Consider the following 23,238-nt stretch of genomic DNA (forward strand, 5'->3'; position numbering starts at 1 on the left):
CCATAGAATCCCATTGGAATCTTTCCAAGACTCTCCGAGGAAGTTTTCTCCCACAAATCTCAGGATCTCTAACGGGTCAGGCTGGGCTGAGAGAAAGCAGCATGCAGGTCATTATTAGCTATTGAATGGTTTTGGACTGCATAAGTCGCCTCCCTCCTCATCACCTACAGTCGTGACCAGAAACCCACACCTGAACTTGGTCTTCCAACCCCTCCACCTATGGTCCGGGTTAACCCTCCCAGTCAGTAACCTACCGTCATGCCCAGTGTCCCCAGAGCTTTCTGTCTCATGGCCATTGCCATGCGTTTCTTCTCGGCCCGTGTCTCCCTGCGAGCGGCGTCTATCTTCAGGTTGACCTCAGCGTGCTCCCGCAGCGCCTCCAGAAGGTTCTCTGCCAGCGTCCCAATACCCTCGTCACTAGACACCTGCTCCAGCTTGTGAAGGTTAGTGATGGAATCTGTCCCGATTAGCATCTGGAGAGAGACAGACGAGGTTGTTTAGAGAAAAGTTTGCACACGGGCAGGAAATCTTAACACTAGATTATATACATCATCCCCTCAATAACAGATGTTCGTTTCAAAACGTTTTGCTACAGTGTGCCCTAGTGAACATGACCCAGGTGTGTACCTGTGTAGGTGGGTGCTGGGTGGCCAGGCCTCGGAGCAGTCGGAGGATGAAGGGTAGAGCTGGACGAGACAGGAACTTCTTCCACACGTCAGCATCCAGACTGGAGGGAAGGAGAGGAGAGGAGAGAGGTCAGTGAAGTTTTTTTTTTTTTTAGTACATTCCCACCCCCCTTTGTTTTCGGAAATGTTATCAGTGTTTAGAAAGCCACTAGCCTGGTCCCAGATCTGCTTGAGTTGTACAGACAATTACTGTGATCATTCCCAAAGGAGTTGGCTGTAAAACACCAACCACTCTGAGACCAGGCTACTTTGGGACAACTTAGGAAGGGCTATAATATATTAATACATGTAATTGATGGGTTTTGTGATCCGTGTTTATAAAGTTAACAGGACCACCACTACGAGGCCCATCCCCCCATCTTACTTTTTGGCGTTGGGGATGTGTTTCTTCATATAGCCCAGGGCGCTCTGTGTGATGCCTTTCTGCAGGATCAGGTCTTTGAGTTGGTGTCCGTTGTTGTTGTTCTTGATGCCAGCAGCGATCTTACAGAAACAGTCGATGAAGACCTTATCATCGGCACTGTGCTCCTCATCGTACCTAGACAACACAGCGGGACAAAAAACGTGGTTCAAACGTCACGGACATCACGTGAATAAAACCACACACACTCTCGTAAAAAGACAAATTCACACTTTACTACTACTAAACCCAGTTCGGATATATACTTGTCGAAGCTGCAGCATGGTTTAAATCTCTCCACTAGGATCCTCATCTTCTCCAGTTCTCCAAAGGACAGGTACGGTATGATACGTAGGAGACCCTGCAGAACACTGGGGTTGGAACGGACAAACGGAGTGTTGATCTGGTCCAGCAGCATCACCAGCTGGTCCTTGTCCCCTGTTAACAACAGGTTACCCTGGGGGGGGGGGGGGGGTGAGAATTGTACTTCCTGTAGTTTGGAGCCACCAACTTTGATTATTTAGTCTGAAAACATTTGACGGGGCAAGTAACCAGACAAGATGTATCTAGTTTGATCTAAAAAATTACTTGGGTGGAACATTCATTTATTCTATGTACTGTTTGACCGGGATAGTCCACTTCGCAACAGTTTCCAAGGTACCAGGACAGGGTATTTTGTCCAGGGCTGCCAGTCTCACCTTGTCCTCTGAGATCTCAGCGTTGGCCTCATCCAGAATGATCTCCATGATGCTGAGGACCTGCTCTGCTATGGACGCTCCTCCACTGTCCTTACTCTCCTGCTCCGCAACCAACGCCTGCAGAGGAAAAAAACCAAATATGGTCACACACACTGGTCAAAAGTAACTGATAGAATTTTTCCTGCATACCAAAAATGTTTTGAATTGTGCATCTTTGTATCTGCATCACGTCATATCACAATGTTATTTTACTTCCTCCGTATGAATGTACATAGATTTAACAACTGTATTGTGTGGTACAAAATGAGTCTTAGCCTGCTTGGACAGACAGGGCCTTAGACCGAGTGGCACAGCGTCACTACAGATCCTGGTTCGATTCCAGGCTGTATCACAACCGGCCGTGATTGGTAGTCCCATAGGGCGGCGCACAATTGGCCCAGCGTCGTCCGGGTTCGGCCGGAGTAGGCCGTCATTGTAAATAAGAATTTGTTCTTAACTGACTTGCCAAATTAAATAAATAAAATGAAAAACGTGATTTAGTCCTCACCAGGTTGAGTGTGCCCAGCATGACGTTGAGCGTGTTCATGTCTGGTTTGACCAGCTGTTGTCTGTTGATCTTCACCTTTACACAGTAACTGAACAGCTTCAGCAGCACCTGGGACGGGACAGAGGAGAGGGTTACTATATACTGTAAATGTGGAAATTATGAAATAAGTCTTTAAAGAAAAACACTATAGCGTTGTACTGACATGACTGAGGCACATTTTTATGGAACTTTGTCAAATGTTTCCAAAAAACCATCTGAAACCCTACCTCTTCAAATAGTAGTTTAAATAATCCCACAGCAATGGTAAATGTTGTCAATGACTTGTTACTGCCATTATTAAATGTTACATAATGGTTACATAATAATAGTCTCCCGGGTGGCGCAGTGGTCTAGGGCACTGCATCGCAGTGCTAGCTGTGCCACCAGAGTCTCTGGGTTCGCGCCCAGGCTCTGTCGCAGCCGGCCGCAACCGGGAGATCCGTGGGGCGACGCACAATTGGCATAGCGTCGTCCGGGTTAGGGAGGGTTTGGCCGGTAGGGAGGGTTTGGCCGGTAGGGATATCCTTGTCTCAGTATGTAAAATAAAATAAAAAATAAATGTAATAAATGTAATAAAATGTATGCACTCTACTGTAAGTCGCTCTGGATAAGAGCGTCTGCTCTTGGCCGGTAGGGATATCCTTGTCTCAGTATGTAAAAATGTATGCACTCTACTGTAAGTCGCTCTGGATAAGAGCGTCTGCTAAATGACTAAAATGTAAATGGTAGAAACTATAGTCACTGACTCCAATGTAAACGCTAATTTTAATTATAATGGCAGTAACAAAAGTCATTGACTACAATGTAAATGTTGCATTTCCTGAAACAATAACTAACTAGAACCAATATATAATGTAGTATCTGTCCCATGTCCTACTCACAGTGAGCAGGTGTCTTCCCTGTTTGAAGTCCCTGATGCCAGACAGTCTGCTGAGCATACACTCCAGCCCACCACACTGAGCCATCACTCCTGCCATCTTATACACCTCCTCCTCATCCTCCTCTTCATCTGTGGTAGAGTCCAGAGACTCAATGAACTCTTCAGTAGCGTCTCCAAGGAGACCCCTCATACGATATATGATCCTCATGGGCTCTCCCTGACAGACAAAAACAAACCAGGTTAACACTCTTCACAAACAAGCCTAAACAACCTCAATTATTGTTTGAAAAACACAGTTGGAATATAAAATAGTGAAGAGTTTGTCACCTCGTTGGTAGGGCACCACACTTTCTTGTAAACCTCGGCCACAGGCAGGTCCAAACTTATGATCTTATTGTTCACCAGAAGCTATGAGAAACAAATAGGAGACGATTAGAAACTAGGTGGAAAACCGTCTCCCATCTTCTTGTGTTACATTCCAGGACAGCAATCCCCAAACAGCACAGCAGAACGTGACTATGTGCAAGAATAGACAGTGTCTTGGACAAAAAAAAGTTGGCACAGTGTTGTAGCTACAAGGAGAAATCTACGGTTTCCTACCTCCATGCCACTGTCGTCCTCGAGCAGGGCCACCAGGTCACAGTCCTGACAGATCTTGTTCTTGATGTCCCTCATCAGGGGTCCGATACCTGGCTCGTTGCTGCTGTACGGATTACCAGGCATACGGCCCTGCAGGAAGTCCTCCTGCTGAGGATCCTTCTCCAGGGTAACAAAGAACTCTGTCACCTCGTTTTCCTCCTGGAGGGGGGAGGAAGAGCAGGAGAGAAGGTAGAGGAGGGGAGAAGGTAGAGGAGGAAGAGGAGAAGGTAGAGGAGGAGATTCAGTTACACCATGCAATGCATTCCTAGACACACAAAGGCTATCAAATTCATTATTCTGTGATTCCTCGCTTCCCATCTCCTCGCCTTCTTCTCAACCGTATTGGAGAAGGTCCAAGATCCCTCCCCTCGTACCTCTCCAATGCGTTGACAAGGAGGCGAGGAAAGAGGACGCGAGGAATCAAGGAAAGAGGAATTTAACCATAGACTTGAGTTACAACAGGAACAGAGAAGAAGCCACTTACTGGGTAGATGATGCTGCAGAGTCTCTCAAAGATAAACACCGGTGTTCTGTAGTCATCCAGGTTGTATCTCTTGGCTGTCTCAATACACACTGCCATGAATGCCTTGGTCTCAGACTCGGTCCCTGGAGAATGGAAAGAAAGCACTAGCTTTATACCTGTGGTCAAGTCCTCCAGCATCTCCAGCAGTATGTCCTCCTGGGTCTATATATTAACTAGCTTTATACCTGTGGTCAAGTCCTCCAGTATGTCCTCCTGGGTCGATATATTAACTAGCTTTATACCTGTGGTCAAGTCCTCCAGCATCTCCAGCAGTATGTCCTCCTGGGTCTATATATTAACTAGCTTTATACCTGTGGTCAAGTCCTCCAGCATCATGCCCTCCTGGGTCTAAATATTAACTAGCTTTATACCTGTGGTCAAGTCCTCCAGCATCTCCAGCAGTATGTCCTCCTGGGTCTATATATTAACTAGCTTTATACCTGTGGTCAAGTCCTCCAGCATCATGCCCTCCTGGGTCTAAATATTAACTAGCTTTATACCTTTGGTCAAGTCCTCCTGAGTCTATATATTAACTAGCTTTATACCTGTGGTCATGTCCTCCAGCATCTCCAGCAGCATGTCCTGGGTCTCGTCGATGAGCTTGGTCCTCTGCACCACTAGTTTCCTGAGACACAGGTAGCCGTTCAGCACCGTGCCCACCAGACGACTCTTAAAGTGACGCTTGATGGACTCCACCTCCACAAAGGACGACAGTAGGCCTAGAAGACAAGCACGGGATAGGTACCATATTAACATATCATCATCGCTTATCGTTTTTTTTACATCATTATAGCAAAACAAAGTATCTGGCATTAGATAAATATCTTGGTGAATCGACTAAAGCCAAGGTATACTACATGACCAAAAGTATGTGGACACCTGCTCTTCAAACAGCTCATTCCAAAATCATGGTCATTAATATGGAGTGTTGGTCCCCCCTTTGCTGCTACAACAGCCTCCACTCTTCTGGGAAGGCTTCCCACTAGATGTTGGAATATTGCTGCGGGGGACTTGCTTCCATTCAGCCACAAGAGCATTAGTGATGTTGGGCGATTAAAGCTGGCTCGCAGTTGGCATTCCAATTCATCCCAAAGGTGTTCGATGAGGTTCAGGTCAGGGCTCTGTGCAGGCCAGTCAAGTTCTTCCACACCGATCTCAACAAATCATTTCTATATGGACCTTGCTTTGTGCACGGGGGCATTGTCATGCTGAAATAGTAAAGGGCCTTCCCCAAACTGTTGCTACAAAGTTGGAAGCACAGAATAGTCTAGAATGTCATTGTATGCTGTAACGTTAAGATGACTCTTCACTGGAACTAAGGGGCCCGAACCATTAAAAACAGCCCCAGATCATTATTCCTCCTCCACCAAACTTTAGTTGGCACTATTCATTCAGGCAGGTAGCGTTCTCCGCCAAACCCAGATTCGTCCGTCGGACAGCCAGACGGTGAAACGTGATTCATCACTCCAGAGAACGCGTTTCCACTGCCCCAGAGTTCAATGGCGGCGAGCTTTACACCACTCCAGCCGACGCTAGGCATTGCGCACGGTGATCTTAGGCTTGTGTGTGGCTGCTCGGCCATGGAAACCCATTCCATGAAGCTCTCGACGAACAGTACTTGCGCTGAAGTTGCTTCCAGAGGCAATTTGTAACTCGGTAGTGATTGTTGCAACGAAGGACAGAAGATTTTTTTACACGCTTCAGCGGTCCCGTTATGTGATCTACCACTTCGCGGCTGAGCCGCTGTTGCTCCTAGACATTTCCACTTCACAATAACACCACTTAGTTAACCGGAGCAGCTCTAGCAGGGCAGAAATTTCAAATCAAATCAAATTTTATTGGTCACATACACATGGTTAGCAGATGTTAATGCGAGTGTAGCGAAATGCTTGTCACTGAGCTCTTCAGTACAGGCCATTCTACTGCCAACGTGCTCAATTTTAAACACCTTTCACCAACGGGTGTGGCTGAAATAGCCGAATCCACTAATTTCAAGGGGTGTCCACATACTGCTGTATATATAGTGTAAGTGGAAAATCATGTTGATGTTTTATTTGAGTCAACTATCCCTATAAGACCAGACAATACAAGCGCCTTGGTTTAAGGTGAATGAAACACGTTACATACCAGTCAAGCTCTTGAGGGCATATCCCTGCTGCAGGTCTGTACTGAGAGTGGCCTCTTCCAGAGCCAACAGGTTGGCTATTTCCTTGGTGATGAGGTTGCCGATGTAGGGCAGGACTCCTCGGGCGGCCAGGTACACCTTCCATTGAGGAGGCTTGATGAGCTTCTGGTACAGAGCAAGATACTCTGCTGCACATTCCCCCGCGATGCTCAACTCGTCCAGGTAACTTAGGGACAAACAAACACTGATGCTCAACTCATCCAGGTAACTGAGGGACAAACAAACACTGATGCTCAACTCGTCCAGGTAACTGAGGGACAAACAAACAGTGATGCTCAACTCGTCCAGGTAACTGACGGACAAACAAACAGTGATGCTCAACTCGTCCAGGTAACTGACGGACAAACAAACAGTGATGCTCAACTCGTCCAGGTAACTGACGGACAAACAAACAGTGATGCTCAACTCGTCCAGGTAACTGAGGGACAAACAAACACTGATGCTCAACTCATCCAGGTAACTGAGGGACAAACAAACACTGATGCTCAACTCGTCCAGGTAACTGACGGACAAACAAACAGTGATGCTCAACTCGTCCAGGTAACTGACGGACAAACAAACACTGATGCTCAACTCATCCAGGTAACTGAGGGACAAACAAACACTGATGCTCAACTCATCCAGGTAACTGAGGGACAAACAAACAGTGATGCTCAACTCGTCCAGGTAACTGACGGACAAACAAACAGTGATGCTCAACTCGTCCAGGTAACTGACGGACAAACAAACAGTGATGCTCAACTCGTCCAGGTAACTGACGGACAAACAAACACGTGTTAGAAAAGCTGTTTGACATATAAACCGGGATATTATCCCAATATACAAAGCAAGCACAAAAAAACAAAACATAAAGTATTGATGTTATATATTTCACTGCAGATTGCACCTGGTCCAGCTACTAACAATAATACCCAGTGTTAACCATCCAACTTAACTGATACTAACTCGCTCACATTGATGACCGATCCTTAGATAATTTCCCATCGTGTCAATTTGAAACTTGAAAGCATCTTTTAACAGTGCTACCTTTCCCAACCCAAAGACGGCCCTCTTACCTGGTAAGCAGGTCCAGCACCTGCTGCTTGCGGCTGGGGATGGAGGTGAGGGCCTCAACGATGGTACAGGCTGCCTGCCGCGCTGCCTGGGTGGCTGGGGTGAACAGCACCTGAGAGACAGAGGAGATTACCGTAAAAAATTATAGCACGGAAGTGGAAAGAAAAGTGAGATGAGTTCATGCACCACCCCATCTGTTGTCTAGACCCAGTGAACCTCAGTCCCATGCTCATCGAAAGGTGCAGCGTATCATTTAAATCATTCTGGAGGCCGGGTCCCAAACCTTTTCATTACATTTCAAATGTAAAAACTGAGTGGTGTAATGCTGCCTGGAGAAGTTGGTATACTCTAATCCCAAACGTTTCGCCCCGGCCCAAGGAAAAGAACCCTTGTGTGAAATTCTATGACAAACAGTGACATACACTTTGAACGACCTAAAATGATCAATCCCATTTTGGTCTTTTACAGCCAAGCTGTATGGTACCAGTTGGCTAATAGTAGGCCTACTATTGAAATAGATAAACGAGGCTGGGAACGGAGCCAGAAATTCACAGGTTTCAGATTATTTTCATAGTTTTTTTCTCTCCAGGTTTCACTTTTTTGTTGTTGTTGAGGGAAAAAAAACAACAACATTGGATGGTCTAAATCCACAACAATGTTTACACCACATCCGGAGACCACAAAAAGCTAAGAAATTCTCATTTTTGAGTGCAGTTACCCTTTAATTCAACTGCACATGTTGACAAAACAAATGGCCACTGGATTGAGGCAAAGAATCATGATATAATTTTGCCTGGTAGACTACTTTGTAGCTACTCTACATTTAATAGAGAAGGTTTTCGGAAAAGCCTCTCCATCGACCAGTAGACAGTTAGGCCTGTTATTAGCGTCGCTCTATTTTTCCTGTTACTTAAATGTTTTAAACATAGATGTTTTGCTTCAAAGTAGCCTATAGCCAAAATCCTACCGTAGAAAACGTGAAGGCCATTATTTTTTAGAAAGACCTCATATGCTCTGTTCTACTGGTTTTCCAAATCAACTTTTCCCCCCCCATTGTCTAGCTGCCAGACATTTTTGTCATATAGCGACCAACGATAGTTGTTGCATCTTTAGGTCTCCCCTCTGTCTAAATTTTGAACAAATATTTCCATCTCTGTCCATGAAACTGCTTGCATGGTTTCAGGTGTTTTCCCGCAAATCACATTTTGGAACATTTGCGAATAGAACTACCGGCCGTTTGCACATTGCTGTGCTTAAAATGTGAAGAAATAATAGTTAAATCAATATTAAAGAAAAAAACATTGTCCTCCACTACACAACGTTGATACACATTGTGGGGATTAAGTACAGGATATACGCAATGCCCACAAAAACAGAGTGCGTATACTGTGTATACCATCCAACACACCACTGGTGTGTACGTACCACACCAAACAGTACCAGTAACGGAGAGTGTCCCGACCTAAACGTCTGAACAGAGTTCAAATATGTCCTGCTATAAGAGCAGTGGAGTGTCCTTACCTGTCTGAGCCAGTTGTTGTGTCCCAGTTTGAGGAGCCTGGGGAACAGACCCTCGGAGCGTGACCTCATGAACTGCTTCCACTTCCACCCGTACTTCTCCATCAGGTAGCGTCTCCGCACCTCAGCCTTGTTCTGGGGCTTAGCTGCCGTCTCCTGGCCTGGTGGACAAGTGTTTACGGCATTGTTGAAAGGGATAGTTTGAATACCGTTTATTTTTATTTTTAAAGGGATAGTTCCTCCGAGTTCCATAATCAATGCACTTGCTTCAGCAATAACACGTATACTGAAGAACCAGTAGTATCACAATTTACTTTTCACTAGATGCTACTGATTTTAAAACCATAGACCTCTTATATATGGTGGGACTGTTTAAAAAATCCCAATGACATGTATTAATAAAATAAAAGGTTTAAGGAACTACAGCCAGGCACCACATTACTACAAGACAAAACAGCCCGATCAAGCAGGATGGCCTTGCTTGCAAATTTAAAAAAAGTACAAATCACATTATTGTGGGAGAACCTCCTCTAAGATTGTGAATTAAGCTGTTAGAGAAGGTTTGAATTAAAAATAACCTGCATACACATAGACGAAGTACAATAGACCAACATTGCTACTGTAGTAGGTCAAAGCTGTGGAATGGAAAACCTTGGTATAGCATGGGTGGATTAGACATTGTAGTGATCCTGTGGATTTCCTTTCCATTTCAGCTCGACACCAATCCCTACTTCTCTATTAAAACATTTTTTCTTCTTTTTAATTTCCATCGTTTTTACACTGGAAGGTGATTATACAAAATTCAAATCACAACATTTCCACATACAAAAGGTATCTTTCGAAAATGTAATTTGAGCTTCAAAATATATCTATATATATATTTTTTTTATAGTCTTACGTTGGCTAACGTTATCTAGCTAACGTTAACTGGCTATCATAGCAACCAAGGACGTTCGCTAGCGTATTTGTTTGTGCTACTGGACTTTGGACGTTAGCTAGCTAAGCAAAATATCTGTTTGCAATTTTTTTTTTTTAATACCACCATATAGCTAGCAACAGTATCTACAGTAGCCTAGGGTTATTCACATACACGTCTTATGACTGGCAGCCTGGTGCAAGCAGCTGTGTTGTTGCCAAGCAACCGACCTGTTGTTAGAACACTGAGCTTGCACTAAAAAAAATAACATGTTAGCATTGTCAGAAATGCTACAATTACGTAGCACATCGTTGGTTCTTAATAGACAGAAATGAGCATGTGAGAGCGATAAATTAATAGATTTAATCAAAACTAGTCCGAAAGGTTGCAAGTCTAATGCTCACTTCACGGATGCTGTAGTCTTGTTCTTATCTGATGCCTAGAGATATTGAGCTAGATCGAGGCAAGACATTTAAATGTTTTCCCCTTAATGCTAACGACCCTGTTAAAATCCGGTATGTGGTTCTCGTAACGGCCATGACGAGAGGTGGGGAGTGTGCTGTGTGTACCTCCAATCAAGTTAATTTGCGACATTTCATCGACATTGGTGTCATAGTGGCTTAGATATGACGGTAGGAAGATTTTAATTTAAAAACATTGAGCTTCAAATCAATCCCCTACTACTAGTCGGGCCGACCGACCGATTCAAAAAAATAAAATCTACTCACATCTTGCTGGAAGGCACTTTTTCCAGGCTTCATAAGATGCTTTGGGGTCCTTCTTGAGCCAGAGCTGGGCCTGAGCATGGATCTCATTGCAGTAGGGCTTCACTGTAGTCAGACACTCCACAGCAGAATCCTGGAAACACCAGAAACACCACATTTCCTGCAATTGCCTGATCTGAGAAAAATCTAAAATCACCTAAAATCCTTAAATAACTGTCATTATAATTTTGGACGTCATTCTACGAAAAACACAGACTGCAATGTAAGTCTCTCTCAAAACTCGCCCAGGCCAAGTATGACTGACTGCTATGTTGTGTAGTAGTGTACCTTGTTCTTCTTGGAGGTGGGGGCAGGAGGCTTGATGAGTTTCTGTAGGATCCTGAGACACATCAGAGTAATGTTCTCCACCACTACAGGGGTCTTGATGTTCACGGCCATCAGGAACAAACTCAGGGCTAATAGACACAGAGAAAGACGGGGATTATTAAATGTTACGTTATTAAAAAGGGAAAGAAAAGGGGACGAGAGACGATGAGGTGAAAGCCTCACCACATCGCAGTCGTAGCTCCCAGCATCCGCCCTCCTTGGAGATGGAGTCGGTGAGCAGTAGCATCTCATACTGCAGACTGGAGACCAGGTCAGGATTGGCCCAGTGGCCCTTCAGAGCAGCGGACACCTTGTGAATGATCAGGTCATTCATCTGCTGAGTGGCCTCTGGCTGGTCTCTGCACAGGGAGATGTAGACCGATGAGAATGGGTTTACTCACTGTATGTGAGGTGTGTAATGGAATGCCTCGGCTTCAGCTCAGAGGGCTAACACGGGTCTTATAGCACACAGACGACCCAGGTTTTAATACTCGTTTGGGCTTATGTACCACTTGTGAGCTACGTGCACGTTTGGTTAGCTCTCCAAGCTAACGCATAGACATTAGCTCAGCAGGGGCTAACACTGTCTATGAGAACACAAACCACTACTATACCTGGTGAGCAGGCAAACCAGTTGTCTGACCTCCTCCCTCATGGCAGCGGTACCTCTTCTCAGGTTGTACTCAAACAGCTCTCTGATGAGCCCCTGGAGCCCAAGGATCTGCCGGAGGGCTGGGTTGGTGGCCAGGGCCCTTAGCAGGGTGATACAATGACCCGTCACGGCCGAGGCACAGCCATAACACTTGTTGGAGGAGGTGTGTCCGCAGCCTAGATGGAGATAGATCTTTGTTATTTAGTCTACCCAAAAGAAGAAGAAAAACATGGTTCTCAAATACCGGAAGTTACTTTAGATAAAAAAAACGTCTGCCTACGTGGCAAATTGGTCCCAAATGGGAAATTGATTCGCAGCAGTTTTAGAAAGACAAGTGTGCATCCCAAAAATCACACCCTTTCTAGCCCACTACTTTTAACCAAGGCCCGTGCACTATAGGTGACAGGGTGGCATTTGGGATGCAAGTCCTGGATCACAACAAGTGACAGTAAATTCATAACACCAAATAGCTTCTATATAGAAATCCCAATAAAAGGGCTAAAGTGTTTATCTTTCTCTCTGTCGGAGGACCTGAGCCCTAGGACCATGCCTCAGGACTACCTGGTATGATGACTCCTTGCTGACCCCAGTCCACCTGGCCGTGCTGCTGCTCCAGTTTCAACTGTTCTGCCTGCGGCTATGGAACCCTGACCTGTCCACCGGACGTGCTACCTGTCCCAGACCTACTGTTTTCAACTCTCTAGAGACCGCAGGAGCGGTAGAGATACTCTTAATGATCGGCTATGAAAAGCCAACTGAAATTTACTCCTGAGGTGCTGACCTGTTGCACCCTCGACAACTACTGTGATTATTATTATTTGACCATGCTGGTCATTTATGAACATTTGAACATCTTGGCCATGTTCTGTTATAATCTCCACCCGGCACAGCCAGAAGAGGACTGGCCACCCCTCATAGCCTGGTTCCTCTCTAGGTTTCTTCCTAGGTTCTGGCCTTTCTAGGGAGTTTTTCCTAGCCACCGTGCTTCTACACCTGCATTGCTTGCTGTTTGGGGTTTTAGGCTGGGTTTCTGTACAGCACTTTGAGATATCAGCTGATGTAAGAAGGGCTATATAAATACATTTTAATTGAATATAACCAAGTCAGGTAAAGTAGTTTGTGTGTGTATAAAGTGCAGTACCTAACACAGAGAGGGCTCTGTATTGGCTGGCTGTGAAGGTGGGCTGATGGGAGCTGGAGCGAGAAGACTTGGTGGCGGCTTCACGCTGCTGCAGGTCGTACTCCAGGAGCTCTTTACGGGACGCCAGGACTTTCTGGAGGGGGGGGGGGGGGGAATGGGGATGATAACTCTTTAAAAATCATACAACATACTTGAATGTAGTACCTGCTGTTTGAACAGCTGTGAAGCTCCATAGAAATATAAAATCACAAAAAAAAAAAAAAAGAGGTATCCTCATTCAAGTCAATGTTCCCGTGATGGGTGAACTGACAGCCATATTGAGTGTACCTATAACCAGGATGTTAAATAGTAAGTAAGGACAGGATTCAATTTGTGCTCATCACGCCCTCCGTTCTCTCACCTGTATGATCTTGGAGAGCTCGTCAAAGGACGTCTTACAGTCTCCGCTGTACTCCTGAGCCAGCTGCTGGATGTACCTGTTCACATTGGCCGAGGACGCTCCAAGCCCCGCCCCTGCTCCAGAATCATCCTATAGGGGCATGACAACAGCATCGAAACATCAGATACTAGTTCAACACTTCCAGTAAACAGACAAATTCTTCATGATGTTTTACTTAAATACAGGATAAACACTATGGATTGATGCCATACAACTACTAGGGTATTTTGAAGGTTTAAAAACTTGAAATGTTTGTGATATTCGGTTGTTTTACCTAGTCAAGTGAAATGCTAAAGTACTAAAAAATGTCAAAATGTGAAGGTGCGAATCGGATGAAGTTCATATACCAGAGGGTAGTATCTGACCTGTGGTTTCTCAGGCGCTGCCTCGTTGACCTTTGACAACAGACTCTCCAGCTGGGGTCTGTGTCCCATCAGCTGATGGTACACGCGGTCAGCCTTGTCCAGCAGCGTGTTGATGTTGGTCACCGCCTACACAGAGAACAACACAAACAGCAGGCTTTGGTTTGGTTTTCAACCAGTTAAATGTGGGAAGGAAGGTTCTATGTTTCTTGTTAGAGCGGTGACAGGGATGTGACCAGGACAACCAGAGGGTTGTGACCAGGGCAACCAGAGGGATGTGACCAGGACAACCAGAGGGATGTGACCAGAGGGATGTGACCAGGGCCACCCAGAGGGATGTGACCAGGACCACCAGAGGGATGTGACCAGGACCACCAGAGGGATGTGGACCAGGGCCACCAGAGGGATGTGGACCAGGGCCACCCAGAGGGATGTGGACCAGGGCCACCCAGAGGGATGTGGACCAGGGCCACCCAGAGGGATGTGGACCAGGGCCACCCAGAGGGATGTGGACCAGGGCCACCCAGAGGGATGTGGACCAGGGCCACCCAGAGGGATGTGACCAGGGCCACCCAGAGGGATGTGACCAGGGCCACCCAGAGGGATGTGACCAGGGCCACCCAGAGGGATGTGACCAGGGCCACCCAGAGGGATGTGACCAGAGGGATGTGACCAGAGGGATGTGACCAGAGGGATGTGACCAGAGGGATGTGACCAGGGCAACCAGAGGGATGTGACCAGAGGGATGTGACCAGAGGGATGTGACCAGAGGGATGTGACCAGAGGGATGTGACCAGAGGGATGTGACCAGGAGCAACCAGAGGGATGTGACCAGGAGCAACCAGAGGGATGTGACCAGGAGCAACCAGAGGGATGTGACCAGGAGCAACCAGAGGGATGTGACCAGGAGCAACCAGAGGGATGTGACCAGGAGCAACCAGAGGGATGTGACCAGGAGCAACCAGAGGGATGTGGACCAGGAGCAACCAGAGGGATGTGGACCAGGGCCACCAGAGGGATGTGACCAGGAGCAACCAGAGGGATGTGGACCAGGGCCACCAGAGGGATGTGACCAGGGCAACCAGAGGGATGTGACCAGGACCACCAGAGGGATGTGACCAGGGCCACCAGAGGGATGTGACCAGGACCACCAGAGGGATGTGACCAGGGCCACCAGAGGGATGTGGACCAGGGCCACCAGAGGGATGTGGACCAGGGCCACCAGAGGGATGTGGACCAGGGCCACCAGAGGGATGTGGACCAGGGCCACCAGAGGGATGTGGACCAGGGCCACCAGAGGGATGTGGACCAGGGCCACCCAGAGGGATGTGGACCAGGGCCACCCAGAGGGATGTGACCAGGACCACCCAGAGGGATGTGACCAGGGCAACCAGAGGGATGTGACCAGGGCAACCAGAGGGATGTGACCAGGGCAACCAGAGAGGTGTGACCAGGACAACCAGAGAGGTGTGACCAGGACAACCAGAGAGGTGTGACCAGGGCAACCAGAGGGATGTGACCAGAGGGATGTGACCAGGGCAACCAGAGGGATGTGACCAGAGGGATGTGACCAGAGGGATGTGACCAGAGGGATGTGACCAGAGGGGTGTGACCAGAGGGGTGTGACCAGAGGGATGTGACCAGAGGGATGTGACCAGAGGGATGTGACCAGAGGGATGTGACCAGAGGGATGTGACCAGAGGGATGTGACCAGAGGGATGTGACCAGGAGCGACCAGAGGGATGTGACCAGGAGCGACCAGAGGGATGTGACCAGGAGCGACCAGAGGGATGTGACCAGGAGCAACCAGAGGGATGTGACCAGGAGCAACCAGAGGGATGTGACCAGGAGCAACCAGAGGGATGTGACCAGGAGCAACCAGAGGGATGTGACCAGGAGCAACCAGAGGGATGTGACCAGGAGCAACCAGAGGGATGTGACCAGGAGCAACCAGAGGGATGTGACCAGGAGCAACCAGAGGGATGTGACCAGGAGCAACCAGAGGGATGTGACCAGGAGCAACCAGAGGGATGTGACCAGGAGCAACCAGAGGGATGTGACCAGGAGCAACCAGAGGGATGTGACCAGGAGCAACCAGAGGGATGTGACCAGGAGCAACCAGAGGGATGTGACCAGGAGCAACCAGAGGGATGTGACCAGGAGCAACCAGAGGGATGTGACCAGGAGCAACCAGAGGGATGTGACCAGGAGCAACCAGAGGGATGTGACCAGGGCAACCAGAGGGATGTGACCAGGGCAACCAGAGGGATGTGACCAGGGCAACCAGAGGGATGTGACCAGGGCAACCAGAGGGATGTGACCAGGGCAACCAGAGGGATGTGGACCAGGGCAACCAGAGGGATGTGACCAGGGCAACCAGAGGGATGTGGACCAGGGCAACCAGAGGGATGTGGACCAGGGCAACCAGAGGGATGTGGACCAGGGCAACCAGAGGGATGTGACCAGGGCAACCAGAGGGATGTGGACCAGGGCAACCAGAGGGATGTGGACCAGGGCAACCAGAGGGATGTGGACCAGGGCAACCAGAGGGATGTGACCAGGGCAACCAGAGGGATGTGACCAGGGCAACCAGAGGGATGTGACCAGGGCAACCAGAGGGATGTGACCAGGACAGAGAAAGTCTGGAATGTTTTTTTAACTGTGTGTCAGGGTTGGGTTCGGGTTGAAAAATATAGCTAACCCCTGTCACACATCACTAAGAATTAGTTTGAGAATGTCCCAATAAAACTAAATGTGTTCACCTTCTTCCTGTCCTCCTCGGTCTCGATTGGGTCCACAGCACAGCAGGGCTTGGTGTACAACATGAAGTCAAAGCGGGCGTATTTACAGAAACCACAGGCGTTGCACAGGAAGGGATCCTTCTCATCATAATTAATGGACCTGGAGGAGGAAGATAAAGAACCACATTCAAATCAGCATCAGTAACACCAAAAATAAGTGTCCCACTTTAAGACGTGAAGTGTGTACCCGATAGGACTAATCAATAAGGGCATTTCAATGATTTGGTTACTCAGATCTGTCCCTATTCAAGTAAGCCATAATATAACAAATTAAATATTTCAGGCATCGATGGCCTCAAGTCTACTGGGTAGCTACCTGCACTTGTGGCACTGGTAGACGTTTTCTCCACAGTTGCCACAGACGCCAGGGTTGGCGGGCACGGAGGCAGAGCACCGCGGGCACTGGAGCGTCTCGCTGGAGGCCTGGTAGTTCTCGTAGAAGTCGGAGAACTCGATCATGAGGTTGGACGCCACGATAGGCAGCGGCAGGTCGATTTTGACCTCTGTCTGACCTGGAGTCAGTTGGACCTTCTTGGCCTTGTGCCAACGGGCAGGTCTGGGTAGAGGCAGATAGAGGTACATTTTATATAGATATATATATATATAAGAAGATAAAATATTTAAAAAAGACTACACGCTGCAGATCCATTTAGACTGATTCCATTCATACAGAATTAAGACAGAACTAGGCCCGGAACGGTTCATCGATAAAGCTCTCTCTGTTTTCAGTATACAGTTAGCTGTCTGTGTTGTTGATTTGTATCGCATTGAATGGAATAAAATCTGGTGATAAATCTAATCTATTGAATATCGACTATTGATACTGTACCATATCGTTGTCGAAGCCAGATATTTAAATAAGAACGACAGATTAGCCCGGTCCCAGATCTATTTGTTCCGTCTTGCCAACTCCTACGGTCATACAAAACAGGCTAACAGGCGAACAGGCTAACAGGCTAACAGGCTAACAGGCGAACAGGCGAACAGGCGAACAGGCGAACAAAAACACACTACGTTCAGGGTATAAACTCACTTGTTCTTGAGCTCTACGATGGCCTGTACGGTCCTGTTGTTGTAGTAGAGGCTGATGGTCCGGACCATCTTGGTTCTCTTCAGGTCTCCTATCTTCACCGTCACCTTACTGATGGTGTGGCTACTGATCAGCTTCACTACCTGCTGGGTAGTAGTGTATCTAGTGTCCACCTTAATGGACGACAGCTTGATGTTCTGAGGAGACAGAGAGAGACAGAGACACAGAGAGACAGAGAGAGAGAGAATGAGTATTGGATACATAGAAGATGGGAAAGCTGTGCCTTCTCTATCAATGGAATGAACACAGATTCGATTCAATACGCTTCAGCCAGAAGTGTGTGTTTGATCCCTCCCTCTCATGCATTTAATAGTAATGGATTGGTGCTATCATGGCCCACAGGGAGTTACCCCCCCCACCCCCTCCAAACATTACTTACACTAGTCCAGTCTTCTTATGAGAGGGAACTGCGCAAGTGCACGCTTTGTGGGAAGTGTGGAGAATTGGGAAGCAGCGTTAGGCTCTACTTACAGAGAAGGGCACTTCAGGGTTGTTGCACACTAGACAGGGATCACTCTCCAGGTAGAAACCATCAAACTCCACCAGGCCTGACAGGGTACTGCAGCACAGACAGACAAGAGATATGGTTAGTACCTTAAATCAAACTCCACCAGGCCTGACAGGGTACTGCAGCACAGACAGACACGGTTAATATTTCAATAAGAAACAAAACATGGAGACAAACAGCTGTGGAAGCTAGTTTGATATATTTAATTTAACCATTATTTAAAAACTGGTTAGTCTTGAGATAAAACCTATTTATTTTGCAAGGGAAACCTATAGTTAAATATACTGCAGCAGTAGTCTCCACTAGTAAGGTGACCGGAGGCTGCTACAGCCATATCAGGGTGACCGGAGGCTGCTACGGCCATATCAGGGTGACCGGAGGCTGCTACGGCCATATCAGGGTGACCGGAGGCTGCTACAGCCATATCAGGGTGACCGGAGGCTGCTACAGCCATATCAGGGTGACCGGAGGCTGATACGGCCATATCAGGGTGACCGGAGGCTGCTACAGCCATATCAGGGTGACCGGAGGCTGCTACAGCCATATCAGGGTGACCGGAGGCTGCTACAGCCATATCAGGGTAATGGAGGCTACAGCCATATCAGGGTGAACAGAGGCTACAGCCATATCAGGGTGACCGGAGGCTACAGCCATATCAGGGTGACCGGAGGCTACAGCCATATCAGGGTGACCAGAGGCTACAGCCATATCAGGGTGACCAGAGGCTGCTACAGCCATATCAGGGTGACCAGAGGCTGCTACAGCCATATCAGGGTGACCAGAGGCTACAGCCATATCAGGGTGACCGGAGGCTACAGCCATATCAGGGTGACCGGAGGCTGCTACAGCCATATCAGGGTGACCGGAGGCTGCTACAGCCATATCAGGGTGACCGGAGGCTGCTACGGCCATATCAGGGTGACCGGAGGCTGCTACGGCCATATCAGGGTGACCGGAGGCTGCTACAGCCATATCAGGGTAATGGAGGCTACAGCCATATCAGGGTGAACAGAGGCTACAGCCATATCAGGGTGACCAGAGGCTGCTACAGCCATATCAGGGTGACCAGAGGCTGCTACAGCCATATCAGGGTGACCGGAGGCTGCTACAGCCATATCAGGGTGACCAGAGGCTGCTACAGCCATATCAGGGTGACCGGAGGCTACAGCCATATCAGGGTGACCGGAGGCTACAGCCATATCAGGGTGACCGGAGGCTACAGCCATATCAGGGTGACCGGAGGCTACAGCCATATCAGGGTGACCAGAGGCTGCTACAGCCATATCAGGGTGACCAGAGGCTGCTACAGCCATATCAGGGTGACCAGAGGCTGCTACAGCCATATCAGGGTGACCAGAGGCTGCTACAGCCATATCAGGGTGACCGGAGGCTACAGCCATATCAGGGTGACCAGAGGCTACAGCCATATCAGGGTGACCAGAGGCTACAGCCATATCAGGGTGACCAGAGGCTACAGCCATATCAGGGTGACCGGAGGCTACAGCCATATCAAGGTGATGGAGGCTACAGCCATATCAGGGTGACCGGAGGCTACAGCCATATCAGGGTGATGGAGGCTACAGCCATATCAGGGTGACCAGAGGCTACAGCCATATCAGGGTGACCAGAGGCTACAGCCATATCAGGGTGACCGGAGGCTACAGCCATATCAGGGTGACCGGAGGCTACAGCCATATCAGGGTGACCGGAGGCTGCTACAGCCATATCAGGCCTTTCTAGGGAGTTTTCCCTAGCCACCGTGCTTCTACACCTGCATTGCTTGCTGTTTGGGGTTTTAGGCTGGGTTTCTGTACAGCACTTCGAGATATTAGCTGATGTACGAAGGGCTATATAAAATAAACTTGATTTGATTTGATCAGGGTGAACAGAGGCTACAGCCATATCAGGGTAATGGATAGTTTGGGTCTGTACTCAGTCGTACCTGTAGATGTTAGAGTTGGGGTGGGTGGTCAGGATGTGGTTCTGGGTCCTCAGGATTTCCACAGCTTTCTGGGAATACTCCTTTAACTTCTTCTCAGTCTGGGGGGTCTTCAGGGAAAAGTAGCCGAGCAGGTCTACAAACTGAGCGGCCTTCCGTCCGTAGGCGGGCAGCTCTGGCCAGATGGCCCAGGTCAGGTCCAACAACAGCTCCTGCTGAGACTTACTGGAGTTCCTACAGAGGGAGAGGAAATATGGTTGTAGCTTTGGAGGTAAGTATTGACAAAGTTGTAGTTGTTGACGGTGTAAGATATTGTAGTCCTTGCAACAGTCTTTTCTGACCACCCAAGCATGAAAAACATACTTCAAGAAACTGGCAGAAAACCATGGTGTCTAGGCAGCTCTCTAGGTTCAGGCATTGTCTAGAATGAAGGAGGGCCTGCTCATTGAATGAAGGAGGGCCCGCTCATTGAATGACGTAAGGCCTGCCCATTGAATGAGGGCCTGCTCATTTAACTGTTACAACAGATACCTTTTACTAGGCTAATGTGTGTGTACTAGTGCTGAGTGCTTTTCTAGGTCGGTTTGGTTTCAATATAAAATAATATTATGTTTGTAAAATATATTTTTTCCCCTTTTTAATGGAAATTCCACAGCCAAAAATAGTGAACATTGAATTGCCAAAACATTGAAAATATTCTATAGTCTGTGTCAGGTCCATATTTGGTAGACATCAATAGAAAAATAATTACGCCACTATTTCAGTTGTGTATATGACTTAGTTTGTATCTGATGGCTTTATTAGTTTTGATTTCTTAAAGTCAACATCTTAACATTAGCAGCCAGCGTCATCTTTCTACTCCTCATACTGCTCGGTCTTTAGCCATCCTATCTAGCTGCCCGGCTAGCTGCCCGGCTAGCTGCCCGGCTAGCTGCCCGGCTAGCTGCCCGGCTGTCTGACAATCATTTGACTAGTAGTTCTTCAAAGTAGATGAGGCACGCCTATCACGAACTGTCTCTATTCCCTCTCTCACGTCGTTGTGTTGTGTACCTTCCTCTTTCATGCTGTCTATGCAGTCTGCGTACATCTATCCTAACTTAGCAGGCGTAAAAGTCTATCCATCTCTACCTGAGCTGAAAAAAAAAACTGGTGCAATGGATTATGGTCATTGTAGTTATTTAACAAATTTCTGCACTGAACTAGGTTAAATATTTGCATAATGAAAACTACAACTCCCTTCGGCCCAGCGTCCCATATAGTTCAGTTGATTTCGCTCGTGAATGATTTGATTTCTCTCTACAGAAACGGCGAGTTGGCTTCACAAAGAAACCAAACTAAATGGAATTCAAGTTATTGAACGGACAATTAGTTGTTTAATAACCCCACAAATAATAATACAAAATGGCGGTTAAATCGCACTAGTGTGTACTACTGCACCTTTATGTAGTGTACGTACATACCTGTAGATATGCAGTGCGAGACAGTGGGCTTGCCAGCGCACGGCGGAGGAGTTGGACTCGAGCAGGAAGCAGCGGAGGAACTGGATGAGAGTCTCTTTGTCGGCAAACTTGTTGAGCTGAGAGACCAGAGCAGTACACAGCTGGTCCTCCTGGCTTCCCACACCGTCACCTGGAGGAGAAGACAACAACATTTTAGAGGAAGACTTGCTTAGAACACACAGACACAAAACAAACTTCAGACTACAGTAGCAAGTCTGTTTCTCAAAAGGTACAACAAATGAAATGTTTTCAAGGATAAAAACATTAACGCAATCATTTTCTAACGATCGAAAGACTTTAAAACAAATCAACACATTTTCAACAATATACAGGCATAATTATTTTTTAAGTAAGCCAGGTTATAATATGATGAACTCTCGTGTCTCTCTCCTCACCTTCTTTGTCTTTCTCCTTGTCCTCCTTCTTGCTCTTCTTGCTTGAGGACTTGCTCTGAGAGGACTGAGTCCCAGTGCCCCCAGACCCTCCTCCGGAGGAAGAGGAGGAGGAAGAGGAAGCCAGGACCTTGCTGCCACACAGAGCACAGGATAGCAGCTGGAGGAGCACCGGAGACACTCCCTCATCCACCAGGAAGCTGACCTGTAGTAGGAAGTACAGTATGGCTGGAGAGAGAGGTGAGTGGGGGAGAGAGAGAGAGGTGAGTGGGGGAGAGAGAGAGAGGTGAGTGGGGGAGAGAGAGAGAGGTGAGTGGGGGAGAGAGAGAGAGGTGAGTGGGGGAGAGAGAGAGAGGTGAGTGGGGGAGAGAGAGAGAGGTGAGTGGGGGAGAGAGAGAGAGGTGAGTGGGGGAGAGAGAGAGAGGTGAGTGGGGGAGAGAGAGAGAGGTGAGTGGGGGAGAGAGAGAGAGGTGAGTGGGGGAGAGAGAGAGAGGTGAGTGGGGGAGAGAGAGAGAGGTGAGTGGGGGAGAGAGAGAGAGGTGAGTGGGGGAGAGAGAGAGAGAGGTGAGTGGGGGAGAGAGAGAGAGGGGAGTGGGGGAGAGAGAGAGAGGTGAGTGGGGGAGAGAGAGAGAGGGGAGTGGGGGAGAGAGAGAGAGGGGAGTGGGGGAGAGAGAGAGAGGGGAGTGGGGGAGAGAGAGAGAGGGGAGTGGGGGAGAGAGAGAGAGGGGAGGAGAGAGAGAGAGGGGAGTGGGGGAGAGAGAGAGAGAGAGGGGAGTGGGGGAGAGTTAAAAAGACAAACTAACTCATCCATGCCAACTGAAACTCTCGCAGTAGAGCACAGATTGGCTTGGCTCGATAACAGCAAAAGGATAGAGTTACACTTCAAGAAACTCACACTTGAGGCATAAAGGCTACCCGGGTTATCCTTCATACAGAACTTCTGACCCTAACCCTAACTTACAGTCATCCTTCATACAGAACTTCTGACCCTAACTTACAGTCATCCTTCATACAGAACTTCTGACCCTAACCCTAACTTACAGTCATCCTTCATACAGAACTTCTGCCAGTTGATGGTCCTCTGGGTTGCTATCTCAGCACAGGCCTTCAGGTGCTCCATCTGTTGACAAAAACAGAGAAACTCAAGTACAAGAACAAGTCGCAAAAATATATATATTTTTTTAAAGATGTAAGACTGAGGTATTGTGGATTAATAAAAATAAAAAAAGTTTTTTTCTTA

At 47.8% G+C, this 23,238-nt stretch overlaps 1 protein-coding gene across 11 annotated transcripts in view; it reads right to left on the minus strand.

The window, feature by feature from the left end:
* Window positions 1-23,238, minus strand: part of ubr4 (ubiquitin protein ligase E3 component n-recognin 4) — a 116,208-nt gene that overhangs the window by 12,573 nt on the left and 80,397 nt on the right. For 7 of the 11 annotated variants that reach the window (XM_071373188.1, XM_071373195.1, XM_071373196.1 and 4 more), the window contains 29 exons: window positions 23,040-23,118; window positions 22,002-22,226; window positions 21,568-21,736; window positions 20,111-20,341; window positions 18,132-18,219; window positions 17,604-17,797; window positions 16,887-17,126; window positions 16,532-16,670; window positions 13,755-13,898; window positions 13,369-13,497; window positions 12,969-13,101; window positions 11,790-12,003; window positions 11,359-11,534; window positions 11,137-11,264; window positions 10,813-10,942; window positions 9,172-9,329; window positions 7,653-7,762; window positions 6,540-6,763; window positions 4,958-5,131; window positions 4,374-4,495; window positions 3,851-4,048; window positions 3,578-3,658; window positions 3,252-3,467; window positions 2,332-2,439; window positions 1,785-1,901; window positions 1,353-1,543; window positions 1,051-1,224; window positions 628-727; window positions 255-473 (listed from right to left, as the gene is read on the minus strand). In XM_071373188.1, coding sequence (XP_071229289.1) covers window positions 255-473; window positions 628-727; window positions 1,051-1,224; window positions 1,353-1,543; window positions 1,785-1,901; window positions 2,332-2,439; window positions 3,252-3,467; window positions 3,578-3,658; window positions 3,851-4,048; window positions 4,374-4,495; window positions 4,958-5,131; window positions 6,540-6,763; window positions 7,653-7,762; window positions 9,172-9,329; window positions 10,813-10,942; window positions 11,137-11,264; window positions 11,359-11,534; window positions 11,790-12,003; window positions 12,969-13,101; window positions 13,369-13,497; window positions 13,755-13,898; window positions 16,532-16,670; window positions 16,887-17,126; window positions 17,604-17,797; window positions 18,132-18,219; window positions 20,111-20,341; window positions 21,568-21,736; window positions 22,002-22,226; window positions 23,040-23,118 — 4,611 coding nt within the window. The remainder of the gene's footprint in view (window positions 1-254; window positions 474-627; window positions 728-1,050; window positions 1,225-1,352; window positions 1,544-1,784; window positions 1,902-2,331; window positions 2,440-3,251; window positions 3,468-3,577; window positions 3,659-3,850; window positions 4,049-4,373; window positions 4,496-4,957; window positions 5,132-6,539; window positions 6,764-7,652; window positions 7,763-9,171; window positions 9,330-10,812; window positions 10,943-11,136; window positions 11,265-11,358; window positions 11,535-11,789; window positions 12,004-12,968; window positions 13,102-13,368; window positions 13,498-13,754; window positions 13,899-16,531; window positions 16,671-16,886; window positions 17,127-17,603; window positions 17,798-18,131; window positions 18,220-20,110; window positions 20,342-21,567; window positions 21,737-22,001; window positions 22,227-23,039; window positions 23,119-23,238) is intronic. The other 4 variants (XM_071373194.1, XM_071373198.1, XM_071373197.1 and 1 more) reach the window with 1 other exon arrangement.

The sequence above is a fragment of the Salvelinus alpinus genome, chromosome 28 (genome assembly GCF_045679555.1).
Source record: "Salvelinus alpinus chromosome 28, SLU_Salpinus.1, whole genome shotgun sequence".
In the NCBI taxonomy this organism is placed as follows: Eukaryota; Metazoa; Chordata; class Actinopteri; order Salmoniformes; family Salmonidae; genus Salvelinus; species Salvelinus alpinus.